The 11,939-nt window shown below is 43.9% G+C and overlaps 1 protein-coding gene and 1 long non-coding RNA gene across 30 annotated transcripts in view; one reads left to right on the top strand and one right to left on the bottom strand.

Moving 5' to 3' along the window:
• Nucleotides 1-869: 869 nt before the first annotated feature.
• On the bottom strand, nt 870-8,308 carry LOC141928258 (uncharacterized). Its single transcript, XR_012624707.1, has 4 exons — nt 6,658-8,308; nt 4,408-4,498; nt 3,819-3,870; nt 870-997 (listed from the first exon to the last, which is right to left on the bottom strand). It is a non-coding gene; the product is annotated as an uncharacterized LOC141928258 (long non-coding RNA).
• Nucleotides 8,309-8,659: 351 nt separating this feature from the next.
• SLMAP (sarcolemma associated protein) overlaps nt 8,660-11,939 on the top strand; it is a 91,700-nt gene continuing 88,420 nt past the window's right edge. For 20 of the 29 annotated variants that reach the window (XM_074836183.1, XM_074836181.1, XM_074836178.1 and 17 more), the window contains exons 1-2: nt 8,660-8,803; nt 8,934-10,381. In XM_074836183.1, the coding sequence (XP_074692284.1) occupies nt 10,184-10,381 (198 nt within the window). In that variant the 5' untranslated portion in view covers nt 8,660-8,803; nt 8,934-10,183. Of the gene's footprint in view, nt 8,804-8,933; nt 10,382-11,939 lie in introns of those variants that run through there. The other 9 variants (XM_074836175.1, XM_074836177.1, XM_074836165.1 and 6 more) reach the window with 2 other exon arrangements.

The following is an 11,939-nucleotide window of genomic DNA, read 5'->3' as shown; positions in this document are numbered from 1 at the left end:
CCCGCGGCCCGCAAGGGGCGGGGCGGGCGGATCCGCGGCCCTCGGCGCGCCCGCCCGCGGGGAAGCGCCGCTCGTCCCTCTGCCGCGCCCGCGCACTGCGCGCTCCGCGCAGGGACCGCCCGCGCCCGCTGCGGGCCCGAGCTGTGCAGGCAAGGGCCGGGGCGAGCGCTGAGGGAACACGCGACGCTCCTTTGCGGGGGCTTGGGACAGAGCTGCCTTGGCCTGGGGACCGGGTGAGCCCCTGCACCGGGGCTCCACGGGCCGCCAGCGCGGGGGCTGCAGCGGGCAGCACACCCCAGACAAGTCATCGCAGGTCTGTCCCCCTGCTCGGCCTCTCGGTGAGCAGCGTCTGCACAAGGGTATCGCTAAGGAATTAACTGGCATGTCCTACATCATGTCCTGCACAGCACCGAGCATCACCCAGGAGTCAAAGGGAAATATCCCACAGGCTGGGGGTTGGACAACTGGACCCTGCACGGGAAAGGGGAATAATAAAAGTGAAAGCATCCAAATCCCTTAAAACCTATTTTAGTGCCTTAGCCAAAAGCCAAGCTCTTTATTTAACAATGTAAGAGCTTTCAAATACTCTTTTAGCCCAGTCCATTTCCCATTTATGTCTCAGCAGGAAGCATTCTGTGGAGTTCAAAGTGCTAAATAGCTACTTTATTAAAAAAAAAAAAAACAAAAAAACACACCCTTCCCCCCTGACCAGAAACTCTTATTACTGAGTTATTCTCACTAGACTTTTGGCTGACTGCTACTAGAACAGCTTCACCGTAGTAGATGCAGACAGGCCGGCTGCCTGAATTACTACATGCTGTTTTTTCCCCAATAGAACTTGCTAGAATTAAAACCAAGATACCACAACTTACATAACAGAAAATTTACAACTCTTTAGATGCACTGTTTCCTTAAGACCCATTAACAACATTTGTTTATCTATCAAAACTAGAATGGCTAGAAATTATGAGTATGCTTTGATCATTGCAGTAATTTCCTAGACAAAGGAGGAACAAACATATAACTCAGTCAAAATTGCAATACACAAAATTATCTTTGTAATAATTTAAGATATAGCAGCCTTCAGTTATCATAAACCATTAGTGGCAAAGTGAATTTTAGATACAAACTAAGATAGGAACAGCGTTACGCAGCGTGCAACAGGAGCAGCTGTACAGGAAAGCTCCTGCTGTCTCTAGTCGCTTCAGGTATTTTACCACAATGCCATGCAAGACGTGCAAACTTTTCCAATACTTAACTCCCGAGTTCTGTAAAAGATTACTATGCAAACTAAGACATGATTAAGACTTAGCTTCATCAGGTTAAACTCAGAGCAATGATTGTGGTATTTCTTTTGCTGTTTCCATTTACATGCTGAAACAGGGCCTGGCCAAAAGCTTTCATCTCTTGGTTTAAGAAAAGGTATCACCTCGCGGCTTCTTACAAGCCTTCCCATGCTTTATATTTTTATACCTTCCCTTGTTTACATTCTTGCTATCATGGGCAGAACAAAATGTTAAGCTATTATCATGCACTCCCTTCCAGCTTTTGTTGGCCTCTATTTGTAAGTTTTCATGTGAATAAAACGTACGAATATATACAAGTAAAATAAGAAGAATAAAGTACTTAGTAAGACTGATACTCTCTGCTCATTTTGTTAAACAAACAATAACCAGTAACTTAATTCCACTTGAAGCTTAACAGAAATATTCTTTTGGCAGAAGAAAGTTGAGAGAATAGATACATGATCTTTGAGAGTCACCAAAAAAAAAAAAAAAAGAGAAGATTCCCACCTACCAGAGATATTCCTAATTACTAGGGAAACATTAGTTCAGGAAGATTTTCACCTAGCCATTTCAAATACATTTTAGTTTTGGTAAAATCTGATGACCTTCCTCGGTTGAGAAAGGATGTCAACTGTTTAAGAAAATGAATATTTCTGCATGCATTTTACATATTGTAACATTTTGCACAACTGAGACCAACTGCCTTCTCCTTCAAGAAGCCTATCAGTGCAGGACAAAATACAGACTTCAAAGTTGGGAATCTATTAACTGAGAATGCTCTGCTACAATCTGCAATACAGTCTCATGAAACAGTAGGGCTCTGCATACGGAATTTGCCCTTACAAAGCTCTATGAACTTTGTCTTATTTTGCAGAAAGACAGCAACCTGTTCATATAAATATTTGGCAGGGTTTGGACAAGAGTATCTTCTAGAAAAAGCACCCCCTGTGATGTCAGTTGCTGGAATAAAAATGAGTATAGGCTATGTGGGACAGCTGGCTTCTAAAGAGCCAAAACCATTCAGCATTTGAGCCTACCTTGCTTTCTTCCCCCCTCTATCTTTCTCCTACAGCTGCTATCTCTACCGTTCCATCCCACCTCTCTCAGCAGGATGCTTTCTATCAGGTAGCAGCAAATGTTGTGTTGGCTGCTGGCTGGCCAATTTCCATCAGCTTCAGCAGTGACTGTGCAGACTGCTCCTATCCACTGAGTAACACCAAAGAACAGGATAAACATCTGCACATCTCACTTTCCTCCCTTTACCCCCCACACTGAGATTTCAGTTTAAAGCAATACATTATTTACATTTGAAAATTAGATCTGGTCTAATATATACATTTATTTAAAACAAACAAAAATCAGAAATGTCATATTTCTTTTTAAACCACTTCTCATTATTTTTCAAACAGCCACAGAAAACATCAAACATTTCAAAACATCAACCTCATATTAACAGAAAAGCAACTAAGAGCTGGTTACATGCTGACTACGTTCTACTAAAATCATAAAGCAGTGAAAATGCCAGATATGCCATCTTAGCTAATTTAATTAGAAATGAAAAAACATTCTATGTAAAATTAGCATAATACTGTTGTCCAGGTTTCAGCTGCAATAACTTTCTTCCTAGTAGCTGGTACAGTGTTGTGTTTTGGATTTAGTATGGGAATGATGTTGATAACACACTGACGTTTCAGGCTGTTGCTAAGTTGTGTTTATACTAAGTCAAGGATTTTTCAGCTTCTCATGCTGCCCTGCCGGCAAGAATGCTGGAGGGGCACAAGAAGCTTGGAGGAGACACAACCAGGACAGCTGACCCAAACTGGCCAAGGGAATATTCCATACCATATGACGTCGTTCTCAGTATCTAAATGGGGGTTGGGGGGGAGTTGGCTGGGAGGGGCAGACTGATGCTCAGGGACTGGCTGAGTATCGATCAGCGGGTGGTGAGCAAGTGCATTGTGCATCACTTGTCCTTCTTGGGTTTTATTTCACTCTCTTTTTGTTATCTTCCTTTTCATTATTATTATATTTTTATTTCAATTATTAAACTGTTTTTATCTCAACCCATGAGTTTTACTTGTTTTCAGTCCTCTTCCCCATCTCACCGGGGACAGGGAGGGCGGCAGGGGAGAAGTGAGTGAGTGGCTGCATGGTGCTTAGCTGCCAGCTGGGGTTAAACCATGACAACTGTATTAATGGTTTACAGGTTACATTATACTTATTTATACCTATACATATATTATCAACATACTATACAAAGCATATTGAATATATAGATAGGATAGAGTATATTTATAAATAATATATTTTTTTATAATATTATAAATATAACATGCATATATTGAATATATAATGTAAATTAAATAGTATATTCAATATATGCTTACTATTTCTATTACATGAATATAATTGTTATGTTAGTAAGATACTAATTTGTATACTGGGTATGGGTATCTTTTAATAAGCTCAATGCAAACTAGACAAAGGAGCAGGGAAGGGTCTGAACAAAAACGAGATCAATGGAAAACCTACCTCACAAGACAGGATTAAACCAGCTGAGTTCCTTCTTCTTTCAAAATTAATGCTGAAAGATAATGCAATTATTCTTTATATAATCAGAGACTGAAAAGATCAGGAGCAGAAAATAAATCTGAAACTAAAGAACAATGATAATGCCACAATAAAAAAAGTGTAACCACCCTTCAATAAATCCAGGCTGGTAATTAGAAAAAATTTTCTAATCACTGGAGAAATAAGGTTTTGAACAAAGTTTTCAGTGTGAACAAAGAAGAGTAGGAAGTAAAGTCCTAGTAAATTTTAAGGAGGAGCTTGGTGAGCTTATAAAAAGGATTTGGTGTAATCACTGCCAGCGGAAGCAGAGGGACTCAGTGGTCAGACACACACATATCTGTGTCTGTATCTGTGCAGAATCTTTTACAAAGTGGTTTACATACAGTGGTTCTAACACTGAGTACCAAAGTTCATAGCTAAAACTGAAGTGGAAGTCAGCTCTTAGATGTGCTTACAGGCTTTGTGTTATTTGTGATCTTTATTAATCTAGGATAATTTGGCTCTTTTTCAATGTGATCGTGAAACCAGCAAATAACCTATTAGCAAATACCTGTTGTTTTCCAGTAGTGATCATCATTCTGAGGACATGATCTTGCTCCATTTACTTCTCATGATACACCAGCATGGACAGAAACACACTGCTAGAGAACACATTTGTAGAATGTTTATGTATTCAGCAGCTGCTAAAACGAACAGGCATCCAAAAATTCAAATGGGATTGTTGCTGTCTTGGCATACAGTGCAGCTACACCATTTACCATTTACTCCTGTGACTGTCCAGCGATATGCACTATCGTGCATGCACTGAATATTGTGAATTTTATCAAGAATTGCAACCACAATATTTCAACAAATTGTAGAATCACCACAATGTCACAATAATCTTGCCACCCCTTGTTTAACTTACTTTGTGGGACCACTTTCCCTACTTATGAAAAAAGTGATTACATTTTCAGTCACTGCATCTCAAAAGCAACTATAGATCAGCAAATACTGGTCTGAGCTAGTCACTCTGACACGCCATGCAGCTAGTCCTCCCCCCAGTCCTCTGGTGGACACGAGGCGATTGCTGTGAACTACCTTTTTGTAGTGTTAACATTCGAACTGACACATCTCTAGATCCCGGAAAATGAACCTATTGCTCTGAAACAGTTCCTTACTTTTTGACAGTTGAGCTTGATTCTGAATGTCTCAGAAGCTACTTCTGAGGCAAGTTTGTTTTGCGAAAGATACATTAGGATGTAAGTAACAATTTCAACTTTGCTATATGTTTCCACATTGCTCTATGTAGCAGTAAATGGCTCTATAGAATGTCATATTTTAAAAGTCAGTATGGCTTAAAAGAGTGCATAGAATTTGCTGTATTACTGAAAATCAATGAGAAACTGATCTAGTAAATTGCTGATGAATGAGTTTCAGGGATGAGAACTCTGTAGAAAACTCTGCATCTCCAACTTTCTCCTTATCTATTCTGCTTTCATCATCAGTTGGCATCTTAATTTTTTATACTACAGATTGAACCTCTGCTATACATCATGTCTCATTCATTCCAAATGTACCAATCTCTCTTGAATCAGGATCTCTCACTAAGCAACTGGTTCAGAACACCTCTCCACTGACAATCTTAATCTGATGTACATTAATATTTTGGTAGCCTTTTAGATCATCATTGCACAATACTCAGAAATCTGGCACCAAGTTGCCTATAATGATGCTCAGTGTTTTTCTTCTCTAGTCAGTTACAGTTAACTTAAAATTCACAACAGGCTTCCTTCAGCAAAAGATCTTAGTTTTCATCAAGTCATCAAGACCAAAGAATCTCTCCTGCACTTTGACACACTCAAGCCACAATCCAGATATTTGGCAGGTATGCACATAAACTACCTCTGCTGCATTTCATCATCCCGAAACAGACATCAGCTCTTTAGGGGAGAAATGTGACAGTCACCTCCCTCCATTTCCCTTATCCAAGATGGCTGTAGAGCAGGCTGTTTCTGCCCTCAGCTATGATGGCTATCATAAAATTTTTATCAACTTCCTGCCCAGAAAAAGGATGGCCACCTAAGTGGCATCTTGCTGCCCTTACCTAACATGGCTGCTAAAGCTCACTGCCTCTTTTGGTTGTGTGGCAAGCAGTGGTTCGCAGAAACGGTGCACGAGCTTACACGTCCTCCTGTCTCCTGCCGAGCACAGCACAGTGGCAGAGCATTTCATACTGAACTCTCTTCATCCACCTGTTGCTTTTCACAGTTCCAAGGTGGACACTTTCTGGTACGCATCAAATACCTCATAAAATATCCATACAATTATTGTATCCTCATTTCAGAATGCAACCACTTTCTGTATTTTTAACTTGGTCTATGAGTCTACCTAATGAGTTCAAAAGTTATTGGGGCAATTTGAAACAGGAGTAAAAAAGTCTGAGAGATAACTAAACCCATCCAACTTCTCTGCAAGCGGGTACTCATGCAGAAAAGGAAGGCTCAAATTAATGCCCTCGCTGAAAAGTAGGTAGAACTGTTGTTATATAAGCCACTTGGCAGCGCCAAAAAATATTAGAAAGGCAGCTGGCACGTACCATTGCTTCCCCTGAGGGACTGTCAAAATGGGATTTCTCCAGGGGATGGAGAAGGGTTCAGGATACCATAATACGGCAGTGTCCTACACTTCAAGGGCACAGATACTTAAGAGTATTAGTTCATTCTACTGGTAGCAGAAGGACTTGAGATACTTTACAGACAATACAGTATGAAATTTGTTTGAATCTCATTAACAATATCTAAAAATTATAAATACTTACAGAAAAAATCAGAAAAAGATATCCACTGGTCAGTTTATCTTTACTTGATTCTCTTAGGTCCTATAGATGGTAAAGGGTCTTCTTCAATTTTACTTTCAGACTCCTTTTTCCATTAAACATGCATACAAAAATATAAAGAATGCTCTCATAATCATTCTTTTCATTCCAACACCTATAGTACTCTTCGTTCCCACTTTTTATGCCTTTGCAACTCCAAAATGTTCTCAATTATTTCCACTTTTGCACGTCTTTCTCTCAAATCTAACTCCTGATGGACTTAAATTTATTAATTTCCCCAATCTTTTTATACCCCTTTCCTTCCCCCTTTGGATTACTTATGGCACCTTGTGTGCTATAAGCAATAGCCATACTGAATTTCCATTTATTTAAAAAATGAGTAAATTAGGAATATATTTATCACAATAAATATGAGTATAATCTCATAAACATATATATGTGTACATATTTTTTTATATGTATATATATAATCGTAAATATATAGAAGTATAATCTCATAAACAAGCTGATGAAAGCCATCAAGTGATGTGCCAGATATTTCTTTGTTTTTCTCCTGTCAGGAAAACTGAAAACTATAGACGTATGGTCCTAAAGCTTCTTGCCTTCAGAAAAATCAGACTTGTCTCTCATGTCGGATTTCATTTCTTTGCTTGAAACACAGATGTTACAGCCTGGTTTTGCTTCTTCTCATTGGATAAAGGCAGAAGAAAACTAGGCTGTAATGAATCCCCCCCAACTCAAATCACAGTGCAGTCAGAAAAGGGAAAAATAACGAAGACAGCTCTGAGATTTTACTGTGCTGTAACTAATAACACAGCAAGCATGCTTTCTCTCATACACTGCACTGCCTTACCTCAATCGTTGCTTATTTCCATCACATATCGTTGGCCCCTGTCATTAAGTGCCTGGCCCAGCTCCACTTCTCCCCTCCACGGCTGCCCGGCCTTTCTGGCATCAGAGAACCCTCCCATATCCCTAATCCTAACACCTTGTCACAGGGTAATTATAGTGCTGGCACATCTCCAACATCTATCTTGTATCAAACAACCTCCACTTGTTTGCTTTATAGGGAATGACTTAAAAATGAATTTGGGCCGGAAAGACCTGTTCAGCCCTAGCTTACCGTATGACCTTGAAAAAGTCCACTTTTCCTTGGTTTCTAGAAAACGGGGATAAATATGTGCATGGATCATGCTTCAAGACCTACTGAGGGAATAGCCTGCAGCAGTGACCCCAGCTCTGTCCTGCCCTGGCCCTTCCCTGTCAGCTGCCCTGTGCCTGCGGTTCCCACTTCAGGGGTTCCCCCGCTCCAGCTGCCAACCTATAACTAGAGATGGCGAACACGGCCAGCATTTCTGCCTCCGCAAGACACGCCAAATGACACTGCGGCTCCCAAAATGTTCAACCTGGGATCATAAAACGACAAGCAGAGCACGGGGAAAGCAGGAGGGCGTCGGGGAGACTCCTGCGCTCTCTCCTGAGAGCTCTGCTGCTAACGGCGTGAGCCCCGTTTCTCCTCAGGGCTCCCCTACAGAACAGCGGGCGAGCCCCGCTCGCTTCTTCCCTCCCTCCCCGCCCAGGGCAGAGCCGAGGAGAACGGGTGAGGGGAAGGAGATGGCCCCGGGCCCCGGGAGCTCACTCACCTCGGAGACCTGCCCCCGCTCCCACCTGCTAACACGTCCCAGCTGTGCCCTTCCGCAGCAGCCCCTCTCCCCCTCCTCCCGCTTCACAGGAGGCCGCTCGCCCCCGCCGCACGCCCGCCCGACCCCGCGCCCCTCACAGCTCAGACCCTCACGGCTCAGACCCTCATCGGTCCCTCACCAGTCCCCCCACGCCCCTCAGCGCCCCCGGAAGAGGGCGGCAGCGGCACCGGGGCGGGGCCTCAGCCGCTGCCGCAGCTTCACCGGGCGCAGCGCGCAAGCGCAGCCGCCCCTTCCCGCGCCGGCGCAGCCGCCCGCGCGGAGGCTGGAGGCGGCCGCCGCGCTTTCCCTTTGGTCAGGCCCCGCCGAGAACGGCTCCTCCCTCCGCCACCGCCTGCCCTCCCCCCCGACCCCCGCCCCTCCCCGGCAGCGCCGCGGCTGCTACACCGGGTAGGTTTCCAGTCACTATGGCGGCCGCTGCGCTGAAGGTAAGGGAGGGAGCGCAGCCCTGGGGCGGCCCGCGCCTCGCCGGGGGCCGGGCAGCCCTAGGCCGGGGGGTGGCGCGGGGCCGCGCTGGGCGAGGGACGCGTCTGACCCGGTTTGTTTTCGGCTCTGCAGGTCGGAGGAAAGTTTTCGTGGTCGGCGGCTGCCTGAGAGGCAGAGCTACCGAGCGGGAGGCGTCCGGGCCCGGCCGCCAGGCCTCTCTCGCCGTCGCCGCCGCAGGGCCGGCCGCCGCCGGGCCAGCGGAGCCGCGCTCGGCGGGCGGAGAGCGCGGGGGGCTGAGGAGCGGGGCCCTCCTCATGCGCAGCCACCTGCGGAGGGGCTGAGCGGAGGGGACGCCGCCTCTCCCGGCCCGCCGGTCCCCGCGCCGGGGGCTTCTGGCGGAGACTTCCTGAAGCAGCCCCCCGCTCGCCGCCCTTCTCCGCCGGCCCCTCGCGCCCCCGCCCGCCCGCCGCCAGCAGACCCCGCCGCAGAGGGACGCTCGCCCGCTGCTCCGGCCAGGGCCATCGCGGGCACCGCCTGGGAGCAACCTGTCAGTGAACCTCGTAGGCCGTCCCCGAAGGACCCTTCCCACGCGTTAGTTTGTCCCCGAGAGAAGGAGAGTTTGAAGCCCTCTCCATGCCTTATCAAGTTCCTTATCTGAGTGGCTGCCTGAAACTGTAGAGCAGTTCAGCTTCATCTGGTGTAGGGGAGGAAAGCGGTATAGCTCTCGTACCTCATCCTCAATCAAGGACCACGTATTCGGGTTTAATGTAAGAAGATGGTGAGATGCGGATTGCCGTGGGAAGCGACTAGATCCCTGTTGCGGAGTGAGGGCTTCATATTCACCTTCCAACTCCTGATCTGTGCGCTCTGAGAGAGAACGCTAACCCTTCTCCCTCATCCCCCTTCCCTAAACCTTTCCTTGCTTCCATGTTGCATTGGTCAGAATTTTGGTCAGTGTTGTTTACGGAAGGGGGGGGGAAAGAAGGCAGTTGAGGTCACAAACAAAAGTACTTGTATGACTCATCTACTTGGATTTAAGACATTCTATCCTTCTTTCAAGGAGCCTTTGCATCTCTTTGAAGGAATCAGATGCTTGTTCCTATTCTTCCAGAGGAGGATGGATTGAGAGTTGTACATTTCAGACTTTTTTTTGGCCACTGCTGATATTATTAAAAGACATAATGGGGCTTTTTCACTGGATTATTGCCAGAATTAGTTTACACACTGAAACAATGAGTTTTTAGGCCTCTCTTACGATAATGTTTGTCCTGCTTTAATATAAAGTTGCTGTGGAGGTTTGGGTTAAAAATTGTGGAGGACAGTCAGCATCAGAAGAGGCTCTCTTCATCTCTGGTTGGTGTGGCAACCCCAATCTGTCCTCGATGCCTTCAGCCTTGGCCATCTTCACTTGCCGCCCGAACTCTCATCCATTTCAGGAGCGCCATGTCTACCTGGATGAGCCCGTCAAGATCGGCCGCTCAGTGGCTCGCTGCCGGCCAGCTCAGAATAATGCAACTTTTGACTGTAAGGTGCTGTCCAGGAACCATGCTCTTGTCTGGTTTGATCACAAGACAGGCAAGGTAAGCTGTTTTCTTTATTTAAAACCAGTGAACTGAATATTTGTTTTATCAAGTCCCTGTAGATTGCAGATCACTTTGGTTTTCCTGTAATGTGGTTGCATGTGGAAGGAGTAAGATCTGTGTTACAGTTAAAATTAACACTTCTCAGGTAAGTTGGTAATTTCTTACTAGGCAGAAACTTTAAATGTTATTAAAAGCACATAAAGCTGAACAGTTGAAAATGGTGAGAAGTACTGAAAAGTTTGCATGTGTATTATTCATTGCTGGAAGTAGGTGATTTTGAGGTGAGTAATACAAACCTGAAAGCACAGGCTTATATGAATATAATGGTGTAATAGTATTTTTTTCAAATGCTGAGAAATTATTTTACCTGAGCATGTAAATAAATCTCATTGCAAGGAGAGTCAAAAAACGGATTTAAAAAAAAACCTGCTGGATTTGTTTGGCCCTCTTCCTACTTGCTTTTTTGAAATTTTGTAAAGAGTATTTTGTTGTTAGGGTCTGATAGAAGGTTCATTACTGGCAGCAGGAGTGTAACAAATGGCATACAGGATATTTTCTTGTTGATGGTGAAAATGGTTTTAGAATATATCCTGTGTTGTCTAACTGTTGCTCTCAAAAGGTTAACTATCTTGTGAAGTGAAATTTAGGGGTCTGTAGTGCATGTTTTGTCCACTAGGGATTGAACTGGGACAAGTAAAGTTATTTTACTTAATGACTGTCAAGTTAATTTTAAATATCCAGCAAGAAATGAACAAAGTGCACACTGCAGTTGCTCAGCACTGTATTTTTTTAAATATATTGTTAAGCCCTTGAAGTTCATATGCTCTAAATCAGCTCTCTGTTTTAGCTCCACACCATGCCCTTCTACGAAATGTGGTTAGCGTAGCTCTTGATTTTAAGAATAATATGGTCTGTAATTAACGCAGCATTTTTTAGTAGTATGACACAGCATGAGGAACAGTACAATGCAGTCAAAGTTCTTAAACCTTCCATTGTTAGCTATCCTATGTTATGCAATACCTGGGCATGATGGGACAAGACAAGCGTTTAATTTCTTAAGGCTGGGTTATGGCATGGCTTTCAAGTTACCTGCACGTAATTGTGCAAACTGCTATCTGTATTAGTGTTTCATTAAGCATGTTGTTTGGACTCTGTGTATGTGATGTGCATTCTTGGACACTTTAGAAGACTCAAGTGCGTGAAATATTTTCTATTTAAGTTTAGTTTTTAACCTTTCTTGTTTGACTCAACTAAGTAAAATGTTCAATCTTCTGTACTGTTTTTAAAGTGCTCTGCATATGGCTTTTTATCAATATTTCTCATGATTTATGAAGATTTTAAGACCCCCATGTGCTCTTTTATGCTTACAAATAGTCTAGCCATATTAAAGATGTTTAATTTGACAAAACATTGAGTGTTGAGCAAGTCTGCTAGGTAATAGATGAGCTTAAAAGACAGTCAGTTGTGGGGTTTTTTGTTCATTTTTTGAATTTCAACTAGCTTTGGCTTTTCTAATACAGGTTAAAAAATTACATGCTTATTTGTTTCATCTAGC

Source organism: Strix aluco, chromosome 11 (genome assembly GCF_031877795.1).
Source record: "Strix aluco isolate bStrAlu1 chromosome 11, bStrAlu1.hap1, whole genome shotgun sequence".
NCBI classification, from domain to species: Eukaryota; Metazoa; Chordata; class Aves; order Strigiformes; family Strigidae; genus Strix; species Strix aluco.
The sequence above is the reverse complement of the archived record's forward strand: the minus strand, read 5'-3'. Positions and strand labels throughout refer to the sequence as shown.